The sequence below is a fragment of the Mytilus edulis genome, chromosome 3 (assembly GCF_963676685.1).
Source record: "Mytilus edulis chromosome 3, xbMytEdul2.2, whole genome shotgun sequence".
NCBI lineage: Eukaryota > Metazoa > Mollusca > Bivalvia > Mytilida > Mytilidae > Mytilus > Mytilus edulis.
Genome location: NC_092346.1, coordinates 42095076 through 42116858, shown reverse-complemented (window position 1 = coordinate 42116858; position 21783 = coordinate 42095076). Strand labels below are relative to the sequence as shown.

The 21783-nt window shown below is 33.8% G+C and overlaps 1 protein-coding gene across 1 annotated transcript in view; it reads right to left on the bottom strand.

Annotated features, from left to right (window-relative positions):
* Positions 1–7107: 7107 nt before the first annotated feature.
* LOC139516553 (uncharacterized) overlaps positions 7108–21783 on the bottom strand; it is an 83110-nt gene continuing 68434 nt past the window's right edge. Inside the window, exons 29-31 of the mRNA XM_071306727.1 lie at positions 10915–20449; positions 9811–10229; positions 7108–9092 (exon numbers count right to left, since the gene is read on the bottom strand). Coding sequence (XP_071162828.1) covers positions 9944–10229; positions 10915–20449 — 9821 coding nt within the window. The 3' untranslated portion in view covers positions 7108–9092; positions 9811–9943. The remainder of the gene's footprint in view (positions 9093–9810; positions 10230–10914; positions 20450–21783) is intronic.

Here is a 21783-nt window from a genome sequence, read left to right as displayed (position 1 = left end):
ATCGAACTCTATCTTAGAGTGTAATTGACTGAGTCAAGGGTGTATAAATACCTCATGACATGAATACGTTTTCAAAAGACGGAAACTTAGGAATGTGCCTTCGTAAAAACTTATCAAATCTATTGTAAGATGCTACAAAATTAGGTTAACGATTTGAAACTTTATTTTTTCCCAGTCAATATTTAGGCAAAATAAACAAGAGAAAAGGGAATGAACCTTATAATTTTGAAGATCTTGAAAAGGGCGTTTAGAATAATGATGACGAGGTTCTACACACGGCATGTCAAAATCTGCACGGTGACCACCAACAATCATAACATGGTTTGGGAATGACTTTCTAAGCTTAACACATAGGTTTCAATGGTATTCTATGTGAAAATGCCTATACTGCATTATGGTCTCTTATTTTGATGACAATGTTAGATGTCATTCAACTGATAAGTCAATCATCGGGGGAACTCGTGGCAAATGTAACTCTCTGAAATCAGAACATGCATTCAAGGATGCTTTAATTGCATAAGTGCACACGAAAACATGAGTGTGACACTGGATATTTATTTGACCAGCCTATCAAAAATACATTGAAATATCCATAAAAATCAAACAAATACCAGATAAGTACTACCTTTATGGACATGACTGGTAATATCTTCGACCTTAATCTATTATTGTAACTTGGTCAGTAACCTCGAACTCTTGTTTGACGGTTGTTAGTCTTCTTCTGGCCTAAAGCATAAATTTATAGTCCAATGTAATATATATTGAATGTATAATATTCAACAATTTCCCTCATACCTTAAAGAAACCATTTTTTATTATTATTAAGGAACACAGGTTAATGATTTGAGAATGTACCACACGCGGTTATCTAGGCGGGAATCCTGGCGGCCGGGCGACTGCAAAACAGTGTCCATGCATTTACTCATATGAAACCGTGTAACCAAAGCTTTACACCTATCAATTTGTTGTTACTGATGACAAAATGAAGATCAAGTTTAATACTGACAATTTTCGCTTTAACCGTTCGGGAGTTATGAATTTATAAATATCGAAGACGGTGTTAATAGTCATGTCTGTGCTTAAAACTCATGAGCCATTCAACCAAAGCTTTTCAACTTTTAATATGTTGATTACAAGGATTATATATACAAATCCTTGGTTGTTAATGATGATAATATGGAGATCAAGTTCAATATTCACGGTTGCCACTTTTATCGTTCTGGTGTTATCAGGGGCGTAGCTTACGTTGAGGCAACCCGAGGCAACTGCCTCGGTAAAAATAAAAAAGAAAAAATATTTTCCTTCATTGTATTTTCTTTTAAATGATTATTGCAGCAAACTGGCTACTAAACAATAATGTAGCAATTTGTTATGTCTTGTTGGCGCGGTTATTGATTCATACCCTTTACGAATTATTCAAGACTTATGGGAACATTTGAATTAATTTTCCCTCCTCTACTTGGAAATACCCTTTACGGTCGTTTTCTGTAATTCAAGTTTGTTAGAGTAAAAGGAAATCGACAACAGATTTATTTTGTCCTACCCCATTGCAAGCGAAAACAGTGGAGATGAGGATGCAACTCACGAGTCACCCGATCAAATCACTTTACCATTGAATTAGGTCAATTAGTTAATTTTGTGTCAGAATAATTTCTAGTATATGAGGGCCTGGGTGAGGTTTTAAGAAAACAGAAAAATCGGCCCTGAAATTAATTTAAATTTAAAAGAATATGGATTTAAAATGGTGCAAAATTATAAAATAAAGGAAAATCAAATTATGCATTGTTATGGGCGACAATGATTAAAAAATAAATATTTGATAATCCCATTCTAAGCATTCAAACCCCCATTTATAACCGTTGACATGTTCCCCTACGACTATGTTCATTGACTTTGGTACATTTGTACTAAGCAAAACAAAATATGCATTTATATATTATAGTGCACAGAAAATAATTTATATTTTGTGGTTCTCAAGTATGTCAATATATATATGTTCCTGCTTTCTGTAACTGCTAGCAAGTCAGGAAACTGACTTTTCATTGGTTGTCTAATGTAATACCTTCACGTATTTTGTTATTTTTATAGCTTTGAGTATAGATAGTAAGGCATATAATTAACATTATCAATGATGAAATAACATTGAACAGCAACTATTTTTAACGATTTTTTCTTGTTCAAATTGTAAAAACCTCTATAGCTTCAAGGGGGGGGCACAGCCCCCCTGACCCCCTGCCTCGGTATAAACAGAAGGCAAGCTACGCCACTGGTTATTGTACATGCGATATTGAAAAATGCCAGCTAGGACACAAATTTATAAATTCTCACATGAAAAAAACAAAAACAAAACAGTTTGCTGATATTTTGTTTTGCGGACAGCATTGATTGAGTTAACTGACAACTTCTTGTAAACTTTCAACGAGTTTTAAAATATACTTGCATTCAAAATAGAGCTGATTTATATCGGTAGGGATATTCGTAACATGTTTGTTTCAAAAAGTGAGTTAGTTTTTTTTTTCTCAAAAAACCAATTATCATATACACAAAATATCTATATATATGTATATATAAACATGTACAAAATGTTATGTTTCTAATTACTTGTAGTTGTTTCTATGCAACTTACCGTTAGCATTCTTCTGTTTCTTCTTTCTTCCTAAAATATGAATATTTTATTGAATAACATAAGAAGATTTTATTGTAACCAATTGTAAATCTCCATTTGACCTTTAACAATGAGCAAAATTAACCATATCGTATGGTAAGTGATAAAAGGTACCAACATGACAAAATGTAAAACAATCAAACGAGAGATCCAACAATCTGGTAAACGACAAAGCAATAAACGAAAAACAATGATAGACAGCAATCAACGAAATCCATATTTAGAAACGGGCTTCTGGTTTGGAACAAGCACATATATGATGATGAACGTTCAACCACCCCTTTTCCCTTAACAGAGGTGTAACAGTAACAGTATGAATTGATTTATCGGATTAGCAAGAAGCACAAAACACCACTAACATTTACTAGTAGACAAAACTCACAAAACTCACAGTTACTGAAAGCTACTTTTAAGATAATAACCACTGATAAGTTCTCCTAGACTAAAGTATCATTCAAAACACATTAAGCTGGTCAATATAATTTACATACGCCAGAAAACAATATTTTGGCCGTGGACAATGCGACAATGGCAACTTCGATGCAGAATGTTGATAGGATGTAGGGCCATATTTTAAAGTTTTTTAGCTGCATTACAAAGCATATATTGATGTTATTTTCTAAACTATCAACAACATAATCGATTTTAGTACCGATTGAAGATCATACTATTGTATAAAATTAATATCCTTCCATTTTGATTTTCTCTCAAATGTGCTAATGATTACACATATTTAAAATATTGACAACTGTTTTTTCGCCTTGGACTATTAATTATATCAATTTTGAGATAACATAATTATCTCGTGTTTTCTGATCCTAATCTTTATCCTTGAACATGCATTACTACAGCACACATGTGTCAATGTTAATAACTTTTTTTCAGTGAATAACTTGCTTGCAACCGGCCCGACCCGTTTGCGCTTTTTGATAGGACATTTGCGCTTTTTTTAATGGACCATTGAACTTTTGCAATAGACGTTTGCGCTTTTTGATGGGACATTTGCGCTTTTTTTAAATGGACAATTATCCTTTTTCAATAGACGTTTGCGCTTTTTCGATAGGACATAGGTGCTTTGAGTATTATTCTGGTTTAAAGTTTAAAAGATCATTTAATACCAATAACACAAAAAGTTTCGTGATTTATTTATATATATGTACACAAATTACTTATTTTTTCGCCATTAGGCTTTGGTCAGATGAAAACGATGACTCTGCAAGAGGGCGTATGGAAAGACCACCACGACTCTTTCTTAAAGACATCACAAACAGCAGGTGCTTTGAAAAAAAAATAATTCTGTCCTCACAAATTAAAACAAGCTTATATATAAGATACGCCATTATGGCACAGTTTTTAAGAATATCCGTGCAATAGAATATAGTTGATTTGAATCCACTAAATATATTAATGGCTGCTTGTGGAATTTATGAAAATTTGGAATGTTCCATCCATAAAAACTTCGTTTTCAATTCTTATTTCGTCGTTCATTCAGAAGAACTTTCAAAGAATTATCAATATTTTATAACATTTTCCATGAGGCACGGCACGGTTAAAATTTGGTTTATATAACAGCTCAGTAACTGTCATAGGTAAAAAGCACAAATGTCCGGTCAATTTAGTCCAGGGATATCATAGTTCAAAGTGCAAATGTTCATAGCATTCAGAGCTGTCCATAATCTTTATGGTGTTTTAGTGTCCTTTCGTGTTACAGGTTAATAGAACAGCTCAATCGTCATGCCACCCCCTTCAACTAGTTACCCCGTACAATTTCTTAGAACACCTTGGCTATAGTTCGTCCATTGGTTGCATGAGTTGCATGTTGGTTGTGAATTCAAGAGAAAAGTGCAACTCTTCAATTGTATAAAGTGGAGAATTGAATTTCAGTCTGTCCGTTTTGGCTGGAATTTTATGAAACGGCGTTGAACATGCATGTTCTATAATTTTATTCTTTGTGGTCATTTAGATTTTCTGTTGTTTTTACGGCTAGATGGTGTATGTTTTACTAAATAAAATCAGTCTTTTTAGAGTCTTTGTCTACTTTTTAGGGGTTCTAGTTTGATATGGGTTAAATGTCATACCTGCAGTTTAGATGTAACAAATCTTGCTTCTTCTTTCTGTACGTTTTAAATTGTTTGTCCTGTTTATATAGGTGATAAGGGTCCCATACGGCATGTACGGGAATATTCTTGGATAGGTCGAATTAGTCTCTTTTGTATATATGACATGTGAGTTTGAATGTCCCTCTGGTATCTTTCGTCTCGCTTTGCACGGCTGTTATAGTGACTCAACCACCATAGGCTATGGTGACAAATTTCATAAACATAAGAGTTCTATACACACGATTATTTGAAAGCATTCTCTATTATATTTTCCCCCATACAGTGTTAATGGTAACTGATGTTTATTATAGATATTAGGAGAAATACATACAACCTTAAAATCATTCAATACACTAATTATATAGTTGACATTTTGCTTATAGTTTCTAAGAAAAGACTTTACTAGGACAAAATAAACATTAACCAATGAACCATGAAAATTAGGTGAAGGTCAGATGAACAATGTCAGGCAGACATGTACAGCTTAAAATCCTTCCATTCAACAAATATAGTTGAACTATTAAGATAAAACAAAAATTTAGCACTGAGCAATGAACCATGAAAATGAGTTAAAGGTTGAATCAAACCTGTGAGAATGACATATAAAATGTTTGCATACACGAAATAAAGTAGACCTATTGCATATATAGTATTAGAAAAAAGACCAAAACTCAAAAGCTTAATTTTGACCACTAGAGTTCAAAGTCAGATGACACCTGTCAGTTGGACTTGTACACCTTACCATCACAACACAACAAATATAGTAGACCTATTGCATACAGTATAAGAAAATCAGACCAAAATACAAAAAAAATAACACTTAACCATGAAAATGAGATCAAGGTTAGACGACACCTGACAGTTGCACATTTACACCTTACAATCCCCCATACACCAAATATACTAGACCTATTGCTTATAGTATCTGAGATATAGACTTGACTACCAAAACTTGAACTTGTTCATTGATCCATGAAATGAGGTCCAGGTCAAGTGAAAACTTTCTGACAGGCATGAGGACCTTGTAAGGTATGCACACACCAAACATAGTTATCCTATTACTCATAATAAGAGAGAAATTAACATTACAAAAATCTGAACTTTTTTTAAGTAGTCACTGAACCATGAAAATGGGGTCAAGGACATTGGTCATGTGACAGACTGAAATGTTATAACATAAGGCATCTATATATACAAAGTATGAAGTACCAGGTCTTCCACTAAAACAAAAAGCTTTTAAAAAGTTAGATAATGCTTTCTCCATCAGATCACTATCCCCATGTCTTTTATAGCTTGCTACAGATAGTGGGTTTTTCTCATTGTTGAAACCTGAAAGGTCATTTAGTTTCCTGTGGAGATTTCTCATTGACAATGGTACAACACCTTATTTTAAATAACAGATAACCTGTAAACACAAAGATATGTCTCGCCTATTAATTATTTTGTTAATGCAAATGTTAAAATTAAAATAGCAACATTATAGGCCATAGGATTAAACAATCTCCATGGAATCAGATGTTCCAACTGCATACCGAATACCATGGGCTTTTTCATAAGTTATTCCCTTTAACAAACCTAAACACAAACATTAACTTTAAAAAAGAAAATGTGGTATGTATGATTGCCAATGAGACAACTCTCCCCTAGAGACCAAAATTACACAGCAATTTACAACTGTAGGTCACCGTAGGGCCTTCAACAATGAGCATAGTCAGCTATAACAGGCCCCAAAATGACAATGTAAAACAATTCAAACGAGAAAACTAAAGGCTGTATTTATATAACTTGTAAACTATGTAAAGTTTCAATGTCAATAAACCATGAGGGGTTGGGGTTGTATCATATATTATCTCAATGGAATTGAAACTTGCAAATGCCAATACACTGACCTAAGCACAAAGTAATACATGAAAACTAAGCAAAAGTTTTGAAGTCAATAGACCATGACTGAGGGAGCAGGTTCAAAAATTCTCCAAGGTAATAAGATGTGTCAATTCTTATACAACTGCACACCAAATATAATTTGCCTACCACGTGTTGTTACCCATTAACTGACCTAATCACAAACTAATACATGTAAACTAAGCAAAGTTTCAAAGTCAATAGACCATGAATAAGGGTCGGGCTGCATAATCTCTAAGGTAATGAGATGTGCCATTGTAATACAACTACATATATCAAATATCATTGACCTACCACTAGTGGTTTACCATAAACTAGACCTTATCACAAACAAATACATTGTTGATGCTGACATAGCATTGCTTTTTCTAGCTTTTTTACTCTGTCAAGGCGAGACAAAAAAGACCATGAAGGTCATGATGATCTAATAAAAATAACATGTTCTTTTAAATATTTTATTGTCATCGTCAGACTAACTTATATAAATATATTTATTACTTAGTGCAACAAGTGAAAATATTCTTAACTTGTGAAAATTCAATAATATACCAAGGAATGCCCACACCTTCTTCAACACCGCATGTCAGCTGTATATGAACTGAGATTTTTTAGCATAAAGTAAATCACCATTTTATAATATTCTATAAATCATGAACAATAAATTTCTTACATATCACAGGTTAATTGAATATAATTTTGTGTTTTTAATTTGTTTCATTCTCTTAAAAATGAAACATGTATAACAATTCTGTTCACTCAGAGATGTTTTTTTTTACTGAGTCTTGCAATAAATACGATTGGAATGTAATAAATATAACACTGGAACAAAATATTTTTAAATATAAAAGTAATAAATTTCATCTTATGAAAATATATAAAAAAAAAAATAATTCCAACCTTTTTATTTGGGTGATGATGTTTTTTACAGGGAATGATTGAAGTAAAGATGTAAAAAATCTGTAAAATATAATATTTGGACGGCATTCTCTATTGTCAACCATGGGAAAATGACATGAATAAAATGAAGGGGGTGATAATATATACTGCAGAGTATTCAATTTATATATCTACACGAATCCCTGAATATAATATTCTTTTTTTAATTTAAATTAAATTAAAACAATGGTATCTAAAATATCTCCCCACCAAACACACCATTGGTAAAACTGGCAAGTTCATCAAAATCATTATTTTTTTACAAATCATCCTATCAAAATTCAAGCCTACATGTTTTATAATGATCATAAGACCACTCTTGTTTACCCTATAGAAGGCCAATAAGCCATGTCCATGAAGTATCTAATAATTCTACACATGACAAACAGAAAAACCTAATGTGTTTTCTTCTTGTGAAGAGACCAATATACTTCAATATGAATAATAAATATTCTCATTTTGACAAAAAATACATATTGATAACAGAAAAAAGTTTTCTTTCACACAATGCAAAACTATATATTAAAACAAGTTGACAAAGTATGTAAATTAAAATAAAGAATAAAATATTTCGACAGACATTGATTTTCAAATTAATATCAAAATTAAAATCATAGAATAAGTTTCAATATGTATTGAAGGATCATGATTTGAAGGATCATGATAGACTGGTTTCCCAAAAAGTAAATACAGCCATGAAAGGATTGGTACCAGAAAAAGAAGGTTCCATTGTAAGTTGTCATAGTAACAAAGTTTCATGTCAAGTGAACAATAACTGTTAAATTGTCTGTAATAAAAAATTGGAATGTTGAACATTTTATCATTACACATCTTAAAAAAACAATAAATAAATATTTTAACAAGTCAACAATGCATAGATTTTTTTGTTTTACCACATGTATTATGTATTACTTGATAAAAAAAAAAAAAATAGTTTAACATGATTATAATCATTTTTATGATATGAATTTGGATTTTAAATTTTATATCATAAACTATATAAATTTTATCACATTGTGAGGAAATGTATTTTCAGACTAGAAAATAATGAATTAATCACAGAAAAAGTAAAGAAAATTCTTCATAAAAAAATTTTAATGACTAGGAACTTGTTATTCTTTAAAAACGGGACGGTTTCATTTGCCATACATGAAAATATGGCCAGTGCCATATAAAATAAGATGGCTTGAAGTATTATAAATAAAATATGAACCTTCCTACTGAATATCAACAAAATCTGATATTAGTAAAAATAATTATCTGTTCTTTATACGTTGATGTGGGTACAATTTTGTAAATGCCTCCTAGTTTTAGAAGGCTGGTAAACATGGTAAATGTCAAATGGAAATGAATACATGTATGTGTAATGTGTGTAAAAATAAATATAAATGTGTCAGTCTTTTCTTCCCATCCATGCATCATCAGAATAAATATATAATAACTCATTTTTTTCATACATCCAACCATTCTTCTTTCTTCTTACAATCACTCTGAAATACAAAAATCAACAAGTTTGAATTAAAGCTCTGACATTCATTAACAACAAAATATGAACTTCAAAATCACAATAATTTAATTATCTGGTAGAAACTAGAACAGCTAAGTGCTTATCTAATTTTAATAATTTAAAGATTCAAAAAGGACTTTATTAGAATAAGTAGTAACGTTACATGTTTCTAGAACAAATATTCTAACTAATATTCTGTCATTTCACATTAGAACAATATGGGTTATAGGAAAATACACACTAAACTTTAGAAAATTAGTCCCTTATTCATTTAATACAAATGGTAAATTTCCTTAATTCATGAATAATGTGTCATTTTATCCTGAGAAATAAGAAAACTACAGTTAGCAATACATGTATCATCTTTTAATCATCACCATTAGTGTTATTTTGTATGTGTGTCTTTTTGGTATTTGAAGTTAGCATTGTCTGAAAGTTTTGACTTTTTTTAAAGTGAATAAAAAGATCTGATATTGTGACTTTGTTACATTTTACTGTTATTCTGCTACGTTTTGCTAACAAAGCAGTACTCCACTTTTACAGACTAACAATGCTGAGTAAAGCTTATAATTTTCTTCCCCATTGAATGTACTATGTTTGCCATAAAATTTTAAGAACAAGTATTTCATGAACTATCTTAATGCTCTCCTTTGGTAACAAAAATCAAACATATATTAGATACACAAAGTCTATAAACTTACCACACTTTCAAACATATATCTCCACAATTATATCGAAAAACAGGTCATAAATTCTCACTAATAATATCATCTAACATACTAAATCTTTGGCACCAAATATATATCACAGAATAATAATACTGTTCCTGAGTCATCATGTTCGTGGCAATCTCCTGTGTCTTAGAATTCGTGTTTTAATGTCTGATGAACTAATAGGACGCGTATGCATAACTTCTTGTTCATATCGCGGAGACAAATAGTTACCATGGACAGAATCAGAGTCAAGTGATCTACACGAGGACGACCTTGACATTGTAATATTCGATCGTTCATCATAAAGTTCATAGCTGCCACTTAAATTAGTAGTGTTCAATGAATCACAAGCAGAGTTTGTATAACTGGAATATGGTCTGTTGTAGGTACTGGAGCTTGTTCCATTCCTATAATCAAAATTTTTTTTCTTCAGTACTTACATGTAATGCAAATTTCATTCAACATAGTATTTGTTTGCATGTCAGTGTGAAATAGTATATGCATACACAACTGTATTGTGTGTTAACCAATTTTCATGCCACCTCGATAAGTTTATCAAGATTAGAGTTGAAAGTTATCAGGCATTGAAATTAGTATTGAACTGGTAATGTTAGCTGTTTAATGTGACTTTACCATATTTTTAATTTTATCATCTAAAATGTGACCTCTAATATAAAGTAACATTTTAATAACTTCTATTTTTCATGTCCGGGCTATTCATAGCCGATCTTATGTTATGTGTTTTTCTCATAATTGAAGGCCGTACGGTTGCCTTTAATATTTTACATCCACCTCATTTGAAATTTGGTGGATAGTTGTCTAATTGGCAATTATACCAGATCTCCATATTTTTTTTTATATATTATGATTTTTTTTTTATAGAATTGACTGTTCCTATGGACATTGGTTTGCAGATTAATTCTAAGAGATCAAAAGATTTCGAGAATTTTTTCTTAGCATACTACCATCATAAGTTTTACATTTTCAGTTTTTTCAGAATTACTTGCTTTTTTTTGTTAGAGTTGCTTCATATTTAAACTAAATGAATACAGGACATCCATATGAATACCCTAACAAAGATTCATAATATACCTGTGTGAATTAAGAGTTTCCTCAGCTCTGGAAATCTCCACTTGGTTTCGTTCTCTAGCCTCTTGTATCTCCCTCAATAGTTCTTGAGTCTCATTAACACTGTAAACACTCTCTGACAATGCTTCTTGTTCATACGAATGATGAGGACTAATAACATCAGTTCTTAGATTGTACTGTGGTGACAGTTCATACGAATGATGAGGACTAATAACATCAGTTCTTAGATTGTACTGTGGTGACACAGATCTATTAAGATGTGGTGAACTGGACCTGTTATACTGTGGAGACATTGATCTACTGTAATCTGGAGATGAAAATCTGTTATACTGAGGTGGTGTTCTACTATATGACCCTGACCTTCGTGACGGACTATCAGTAGTATAGGTCATTGACCCTGACCTTCTTGACGGACTATCAGTAGTATAGGTCTGCTGACGCAATGACGAATAATAGTTGGCATCAGCTGAATAGCTCCGTTGACTGGTTGAAGAGTAAGTATCAGTAGAATATCTTCTTTGGCTAGTGGTATAGGATCCAATACCATTCTCTACAGGTTCTGTGACGGATATAGATATATGTGGAGAAGATGTAAGAGTTTCACTTGAATAGGCTGAGTAGCTTCTTGGACTTGCCAGAGGGGTATGATCTCCATCATATCTTTGACCAACATAAGGAGAACAGGACCTACTTATTCTGTGTCGTACATCCTCTTGTTCAGTTGCCTTGACAACTTGTTTGCGTAGTTTAATTAAATAAGCAGCATGTTCTGAAGGTGACATTGTATGAATGTTAATTCTATCACGATTCCTAGGACTGGCACTATTGAACTTTCTATCGATTTCATCAAATGCAGGGCTTATTCTGTTAATAGATTTGACAGTATTAAAATTTTGTTGTTCCATTTTCCTCTCTGCTTGAAAAGCTTCAATTTCTGTCTGTCTCATCATTCTATGTAGGTCACGCTTTCTTCCCACAGGCCTACCTCTACCTTTTCCAGATTTTATGTCCATTCTTTCTTTACATACTTTAATATCATATTTGGATTTGCGTAGATCTTCCATGTATTTTGTGAGGTATTCTTTAGTGACAACATGAGTATTGTGTTCTTCCTCAATTTCAATGACATCCTGAATGTTATTCCATGTCTCTTCCAGAGAGCCAAGCAACAAGTCAGTTTGTCCAATACAGTAGTTTAGTTTTGCTTCTAGTAATTCTACAGTAAGACTTGCAGGTAGATAGTTCAATGCCAACATTTCTATGATCTCCACTCTTTCTTTGTGCAATCTATCCAGTTCACTTTTGATCTGGTTACTATTCGAATCCTTCTTTTGGCTTCTTTGAGGTGGTTCATAAGAGGGTACAATTTCATTGTCTGTTTGTGTAAAGTCATCTGAGATGTCAACAGAGACTTCAGTTCCAATACTACAAGTTTTTCCTTTTTTATTGGTATAAGTATCAACTGACAGAGATCTTGGAAGTGACGTTACTGGTTTCTTGTCTGATTTTACAATTGCTGGTACCTTATCTACTGAACGAACTGTTGGTATCTTCTCTGCTGAGACGGGTGGTATTGATGTTATTGCAGCTGGTTTCCTGTCTGATGTAACTTTTGTAACACTCTCTTTGACAGCTGGTTTCCTGTCTGGTGTTACTTTTGTTACATTCTCTTTGACAACAGTTTTCGTAACATTTCTTGGTGTATATGTTACTACAGCTGGTTTCCTGTCTGAGGGTTCAGCAGTTTCTGCACCACTTCTGGGTCTATCTCCTTTATAATCAATTGTGTAGGTAGGCATGAACTTGATGTCAGTTTTGTCCATTTTCGTAATAGGAGAAAGAGGCTCATCAGTTTCAATATTTGTCTGAACTTTATAATCTCTAAAATTGGGTCTTGTGACAGGTTCAGTCCTGGATTTCAATGGAGTTGCCTCCCTTTTGCTACTTGAAGGTTCATCATTATCACTCATAACGTCATCAATTAAGTCATTCTTTGATTTGTCATCATTTCCATCATTCCGCTGTTTTAATTCTTTCTCTATCCTAACATAATCTTTCCACATTGACTCAAGTTTTTGAAGTTTACTTTCAGTATCATCAGTTTCTGATCTATCACGTTTAGTTTCAGTGACATATTCCGTAACTGCTTTCTTTTCTGGCACGTCTTGGGGTTCATTGTCTTCTGATAAAATACTATATTCTCTTGTTTCTATTGAATTCATATCAAACGTTACTTGCTTATTTTCATTATTTCTTTTCTGTAAATCCTCATCATTCAAAGTTTCTAGTTCTTTTGTCATTTCAAATTCAGTTTCTATCACTTTTTTAGTCTTGTTTTTTAGAGAATCAGTTCGTTGTTTTCTTTCAGAAGCAGCTTTCCTAATAGCTTCCATTGTTTTCTCATGTTCTTCCTTCAGAGCATCCATTTCAGCCTGACTAGCCTCAATATCTGGTACATAAAATTCCGTCTCCATGACATGCTCACGTTCAGTAAGTATTGTTTGAACTTGAGTATTGTCACGTTTTGAATGATGATGTTCCGATACTTGTTCAAAGACTTCATCTCTTCCTTCCTTCTCATCGTCACTTTCATCATCTCCTTTGTCTTCTAATGGTTTTCTTTTTATTGTTTTAGTTTCAAAAGAGTGGTGTTCTGATTGTCCAGTTTCTGAGGTACGTTGAGAAGAATCGCTCAGAGATGAGTTAGACTGCTGTGAGGAGGTGGAAGGTTGCTCGTTCGCATTCTGACGAATTCCAGTTTGTGTTGGCCTGATGTAATCTTTTGACAATGTATATCTAGTATCGTCTTTCCTGGGAGATACAATATCTTCAACAATATTCTCATTATCAACATATCTTTCAATAGGCGCTTTACGTTCAAATTTAAATGTTTCTGATAAAGATGGTTGATGTAGTTTTCTGTCTATCAGAACTGATGTCGAAACTTCCTCAGTAACCTCTTCTTGGGGAGATTCACGATCTATAATAATTTCCTCATCTAAGTGATGTCTTTTAAATGTTCTAGGCTCAATTTTAAGTGACTGTAGCTCTCTCTGTAGAGTTTCCTTCTGAAGTCTACTTGATGGAATACCATTTTCTTCCTTAACTTTCCATTCTGAAGGTTCTGTTTGGGTAATTGTTACAAATTCCTCAGTTAAAACCTCTCTTGGTGATTCAATTTTCTCCTCATCAACTGCCCTTTGATTTGTTTTTGTTGGCCTTGTTTTCCATGATAGAGTGTCTCTTGTCCTGTCCCTTTGTGAAATATAAGAGGAATATGTGTCTTGCTTTCTTTCCTGTGTTGATGGTTCATTTGTTGAGACAGTGTCTTGCTTTCTGTCCCATCTTGAGGATTCAGTAGTGGATTCAATGACTGGTTTTCTGTCCCATTTTGATGTCTCTGTAGTGGATACAGTGTCAGATTTTCTGTCCAATTTTGTTACAACATTTGTGGATACAGAGACTGGTTTTCTGTCCCATCTTGATGGTTCCGTAGTGGATTCATTGACTGATTTTCTGTCCCATCTTGAAGATTCAGTTGTGGATACAGAGTCAGATTTTCTGTCCCATCTTGATGATTCAGTAGTGGATACAGAGTCAGATTTTCTGTCCAATTTTGATGGTTCTGGATCAGATATTATTACCACTTCCTCTGTGACCCATTCTTGGGGAGATTCAACTGTTTCCTCCTCAATGTGTTCCTGTGTTGTTTTTCTTGGCTCTATTTTCAGTGAAGTGAGATTTTCCTTACCATGTGATGTGTATGATGGAATGTTGGTTTCTTCCCTAAGCTCCCATGGCATAATTGTAGTTTCTATTACAATTTCCTCACTTTTTGTTTCTTCTGGAGATCCAACAACTTCCTTTTCCATATGTTGTGTTGTTGTTTTGGGGTCTGTGTTCAGTGGAGTCAACCTTTCTTTCCCACTTGGAGTTGTCTCCCATGGCATATAATCTGTTATTGTCACAATTTCTTCACTTTTTGCTTCTTCTGGAGATTCAACAATTTCCTTTTCCAACTGTTGTGTTGTTTTTGAGTATGTTTTGAGTGGAGTTGTCTCCCATGGCATATAATCTGTTATTGTCACTATTTCCTCAGTTATTGTCTCCTGAGGAGATTCAAGGTCAGCTGACTGAGAATCTGATTTCTGAGGTTCTATTTTCAGTGTTAGTGTATCTCTGTGTGCTTTTTCTGATGATGTCAATTGTTGACCTTCTTCACTATCTGAAGGCTGGGTGTCTACTATTATTATTTCTTCTACAGTAATTACTTCTTCTGGTGACTCAGGTCTCTCTTCCTTATTTTCTTCTTGAAGATATTGTGGTTTGTCAGATTTTGTTTTAGTTTCTGATAAACGTAAATCCTTCAGTCTTCTTTCCTCCTCATAAGATCTGTAAGTTGGGCTAATATTTCGCTCATTTTCCTGCTTTCTCGATGCAGTAAAATCATAGCGATTAGTACTGTCACGATTGTACCTATTTCTGTATGATGAGGCATTGTTTTGCTGTACTGATGAATAAGATGATTTTGATTCTTCAGATTTCACATCCTGTTCTTCTTTGGAGTCTGTTTGTTTTGGAGAGGTTTTATAACTGTATCCACTATATCTGGGATGTATCCGCACTCCTCGATCAATATCAGTATTGTCATTTTTGACAGTAGTATGACTTTCAACAGTATCATGTTTTCTAGCATCAACAATACCTTCAGAATGATGACTAGTATTTGTAGCGATTGTTTCTTTTTCATTTTTCTTACGATTTTTCTCTAAACGATGCCATTCTGAACTTTCCACATTTTGTACATAGCATTTGTTAACAAAGTCATAAAACATGACACAATTTTCAGTATACACTTCCTCAGAGCTATCTTCGCCATCACTGGTCACATGTTTTTCTGAAGTTGTCATGTGTTGAGGTTTAGCTTCTGTTGTACTGGTTTCTACCAGTGATTTTAAAACAGTTCCTGTCTGCATATTAGTTCTATCAACAGAGAACAAGGAACCAGTTGCTGATTCATTTTCTAGTTGTTGGTTATTCCATGCATAGTTTAGGGAAGCAGTTGTTGTTGTGATAGGTTGTGAACTTGCCATACTCCATACAAAGTCAGTTTGCACAGATATTTCATTACTTTCTGTCTTTCTAACTTCTGGTTCATCAGTTTGTACAGAAATTTCTGACTTCTCCAAATTATCCGGTGGTAAATCATTTGTTTCTGTGAAAGAATGTGTCAGATTATATTCAGTTTGTGTAGATTCTACCATTTTTGTATCCGATCTTTTATCTGTATCTACATCAGTATTATTTAAGTTCTCCAGTGATCCAGTTGTTTGTGTTGAAAGAGATGATGTTTCTGTAGCTGCAAAATTTTCCACAGAACTAGCCTGACTGATATCAGCTCCTGGTAACCTCTGGTTTATATTTCTTAGTAGTGGTATAGTCTCTAACATGAGAGAAGACAAATTGTACCAGTTTTCTGAATCTTCTGAAGGATTAAACTGTGTCATTCTGCCTTGTAGAGTAACCATACTCTGAGATCTTAATGGAGAGTCTAAACCTGGCAATACTTGTACTATTTTGCCATCAGGTGATATAAACACTGATGCATCTGTCTGAGTTTCAGAATCGGCCAAAGCTGCCTGGGTACCAACAGATACAAATCTGGACGGTGATATTAGCTGACTACTTCTTTCGGGAGTTCCACCTTGAGCATCTGAGATGTCTTCAATATTGCCATTATGGTCAAGCAGTGACTGCTGGGTTTGAAGTGGGAAGAGGGAGGAGTACAGAACATCCTGGTTTAAAGCATGAGAAGTTTGTTTGTCCTCCTCTGTGTCGTCTACCACACTTGGCGCTGGTGTTGGAGGCATGTCAGGACTACCAGTTCCAACATCCTCTCCTTCAAGGTCAGCCTCAATATCACCGATATATTCTTTATCTTCCTTCTGTTCAAGTTCTATGCTGTTACTTTCGGAGTGTTGTACATTTGGAGGAAAGATACCTTCATTATCACTTGAAGTTGTAATTTTTTCTGGCTTTTCCATATCCAGCAAACTTGTTGATCTTGATCTATGCATTTTTCTCTGATTTGAAATTTTACGTGGTAAGTTATCTGATGAAACAGACCTGGTAGGGATTGGCAGTATAGATTCATCAATTCCAAATTTATGTCGGAGAGGTTCCTCATCCTCTTCTTGCCTGGAAGTAACTCTTTTATTCTCGTAATAAGCTGTCTCTGTTGGATTAACATCATAAGTGACTATTTCCTCTACAATCTCAGTTGTAAGTGGACTTGTCTCCCCTGAATTTAGAGGATCACTTTGATTATCTCCCATGCTGTCAATATTCTCAGATATATCCTGACTATCAAGGTATTGTTCCTCTGATATTTCCTGACTTTCCAGACCAGTTTCCTCAGATATTTCTTGACTATCAATACCTGTTTCCTCAGAAAACTCTGGACTATCTAAATCATTCTGTGATAAAATATGTTCCATATTAGTTATCATTTCTTCTTGACTATCCATGCTCCCGTCAGAATCTTTATAATCACTGTCTTTATATGAATGAGTTTCTCCATTGCCATGGTTTTGTGACAGAATATTATCATTAGATTCATGAACTTTATATCCTTCCTGTTTGGATGTATAATGTTTCAATTGCTCCATACTTTCTCTTGTATGTGACTGTCCCATAAATACGAAAACAATACTGTCATTTGAGCTACTAGAATGAAGAGACGCAGCTTCTTCATACTGATCCATACAGTTCTCAGACACAGATCTACGGAAGTCAGAAACATCAACATCTTTCCTGATATTTGAAAGAGACGAACATTTTTCCAAATTCAGATTTTTAGAGTCCATCATTTCTAAAAGTTCGGCAGAATTTCGTCTTTCTGGCATACTATTAATTCCCATTTCTATACTGGACCTAGAGTCTTCCTGATGTCCATCAGTATTGTCATTTTCATTGCTGAAATATTCACTCTCCATTTCACCACCACTTCCAGAATTAAGACCTGATGCAAACTGTTCATACATGTCGTCTGCTACGACTTCACCAGGCGATAATGATCGATCACTTGATTCTTTTTCCACAAACATTTTATTTTCAATACATGCTGGTGAGTGATGTTCTTGTCCACCAATAGTATCGCTATCACTTATTGCCCCATTATTGTGATTTTGCACATTTGACAAATATTCTGTCGTCTGCGACATAAGTTCCTCCATGTCTTCGTCATCAAAAACATTACCAGAATCTTTTTGTGGGATTTTCTGAACACTTTTATTGTCTATGTCTACAAGTTTTGGCAAGTATGACTGAGCACCAGATGACGGTTCGAAAGATGTTTCAGTTTCAGTGGTTCTCACTTCAACTAAATCCGGACCAATGTTTCCAACACCTAATAATTTTTCTGAAAGCTGACTTCCTCTTGGTGATACTGAAACAGAGTCTCCGTCTGTAAAATCAGAACTGATGGCAGAATCGTCTTTACTTTTACGACTGTATTTTAAATCCTCAATTTTTTTCTGAAGTTCATTTTTCAATGTTTCTCTAATAACTTGTTCCCTTTCTTTTAGCTGTTCAGTGTTTACAGACACAGTTTTTTGCATTTTTATTTCTTTGAGTTTTTCACTGATTAAGGCTTTAGATGAATCTGAAATATCTGGTATTTGAATATTTTCACATGATAAGTCATCCATTACACCACCCTCCCTAGGTGATTGTTGTGGAGTTTTATATTCTGATGACATAGAGCTTGTTCTACTCATTTCAGCAGTAACATAGACATCTTCTGATGATCTTGATGTATCACGACTTGTATTGATTGATTCCACCGGTAACTTTTGCTCTTCTGAGGTAAATGTTCGTGGTGTCATATCTAATGTTTGTTCAAGATTTTGAGGTTCGTTTTCGTCATCATGAAAAGCTGCGCTTTCTGTTCGGTCACTTTCCAATTTTGTTATGTTTCCACGGGGAGTATTTTCCTGAGATCCAGTAAAGTATTTCCCGTAACTAGCTAATGAGTCAATATCGTCAGAATCATAAGCAGCTGAAACGCCTCTCCTTCTATCATATATCATTGTCCCATAGTCTGATGTAGTATCTGATTCTCTTGGAGAAAACATATCCTCTTCCTTTCCTATCAATCTATCATTGTCAATAGGAAAGTTTTGGACAGTTGTTTCCACAAAATGTTGCTCATCTTCCTCAACATTCAACCGCTCAGATCTTATTTCCAAGTTTGAATCAGATCGATCAGAGGACAGTTCACTTGAAGCACGAAATGTTCTTTCCGAAATAATATTTCCAGAAGGAGTTTCATCAGTTGCTTGATTTATTTGTAATTGCTGCCGTGTGATAGTTTCATATCTGTTTTCAGAAATATTCGATGTTCTATCAGTTATGTTAATGTTTATACTTTCGGGAATATTTTCTGTTTCACGGCCAGGTGAATGAAGTCCATACGTTTTATACTCAGTTTTTTCAACATTATAATGAATATTTGTTTCCTCAGGTTTCAATGTCACTTCATATTTTACAGGAATGTGTCTCCCTGATGGTGGCTCTTGTAATACCATATAACCAGATTCGAAAAAATGATCAGAAGTTGAAGGTGTTGCAGGGGAACATGATTCTGTTTCTACGATAACAGCATCACCGTCAGATTCTGACCCAGATTCCAAATCAACATTTGTATCGAAATTTGGCGGTACATCAGTTATGTCTGCTGACCAAGTATCTGGAGTAGTATGCGAAAGATCAGAAAGTTTGCATTGTTTTGTTTTTACCATTTTCTTTCCACCAGGTGATTTTTCCTTTCCTCCATCAACATGACCTTTTGGGGATTTTATACATTTATCAACAGAGTTCCATACACTGATCGGTGATGCTGACAGAGAATGCCGTGAACCACTTTCTGTCTGTGTTGACATTGGTGATCTTATTGGCAGAGACATAAAAGGACTGTCTGTCTGCATACTTGCATCCCTTGTCTCAGAGGTTGACCTTGAGGATTGACCCCCAGATGATACAGAACTTCTCCAAGACATTTGCCTTGCATCTTCTAACTGATCTTGTCCATTGTATTCACAAGACTGTTCCTCACTTTGACTAAGATTTCTAAGTTGTAAACTGGGAATATAGTTCCCATTAACATGACGATTTTTCTGTCGGGTGCCATACTGTTCCTGTTCAGAATCACCTGCAGAGTATCCATTTGGAATATTCTGATCCATGTCAATATCTTCTAATCCATCATTTTGTGTTATCGAATCAGTTAATTCATCAATACAACTATTTAAAGTCTTGGCAATATCTACAGGTATTTCTTCCTGGTTCTTCTTTCCATCCCTTGACTTCCTGGATGGAGATTCATCTGAGTAGACGCTGTCATTCTCAGAAGTAATATATTCATCAGAACTTAATCCTTTTGATTTCTTGCCAGAACGATCTGCTGACTTGGTATTTGGACGTCTCCTCCGTCTTGAGGCTGAATCAGGTCTTGAAGATGATGATTTACTTTGACTTTCTGCAAAAGAATAAAAATAACATTATTCAATGCTGGTACATCAAATCATTAAAATTTACATCAATCTTCAGGCTCATGTTTTCAACACCTTCCAATAGCAATCAATATCTTTGGTAAATATACCTTCCAAGGACTTCACATGTTATACACTACTTAAAAGAATCAATATAAATTTTGCAGGGACAAAATCACAGGTTTTAATTCTGTTCAGTAGACCAAAAAGTTGTTTAAAATGTGAATAATATTGCCTTTAAATTGAAATATATCTCTCCTCTCTCTGCCAAGAAATACACCTACATGTATTTTTATGTATACTGCTTCCAATTTAAAAATATAATTAAATTCTCGCATCAATAATTGCACTCTTGTCACAAACTATTTAATTCATATTCATGTTTTAAAATCGTGAATTTGTAAGCAGTTTCTGTCACAAGTAGGTAGATATAAAATGTTTTCCCCGTATTTATTTAAACCCATCTATATCGTTGATATCAAATTTATCAACCTAAAAACGTTATTTCAATATCAGCAAACAATACAAGCTTTGTGGTAATGATTGAAATGTAAATATCGCTATTTAATTTTCAAAACTTAAAAGGTCCGTGACCAAACTAGACCATCAGGTCGTACTATTGAACAATAATCCCTATTTACAAATAATTTAATGGAATTTATTCAAAAAGATCTCTTACACGAAAATTAAATGGCATAAATAATCTTTATAAATATTGAGTAATTTTACAAATTAAACTTAAAGTGATACATATCAATTCAAGCTATGTAAAAGGGAGGTATGTGTTCATTTTGTGGTCACTGGGTTAAGGATTACAAAATGTACCAAAAACATCAAGAAATTTTATATAAAAATAAGAATTAAGTTTTAGATTCTTTGAGTTGATTGCAGTAAAAAATGACTTAAGATTACAACCACACAAGAAAAACAATTTTCCATGTAATAAACAAGTATCTTTAAACACAGAACAATACAGTAGACACTAATTTGGTTATTAAATATGTCTTAGTTGGGTGGCCCTTTGAACACAATGCAAGACACTTAGATAATCTGATATCAAACCTGGCTATGTCTTGAAAGAAACCAATTATTGATAAAAGAGAGAAATCAAGGCTAAAATAAAATAATCATCTGATCTGCAAAGCTTATATCCATTAAGCCATCTCCCTAAAGCAATATTCAAGCCAAAACTTGCAATAAATTGTTTGTTTTGCACCTATAATTGTCAGTATTTATCAATAAAGAGTTGAAGGTAATTTGATCAAATCATATCATCTATGAGATCCATAATATTGATGTGTTAAAAGACCTTCTACTGATA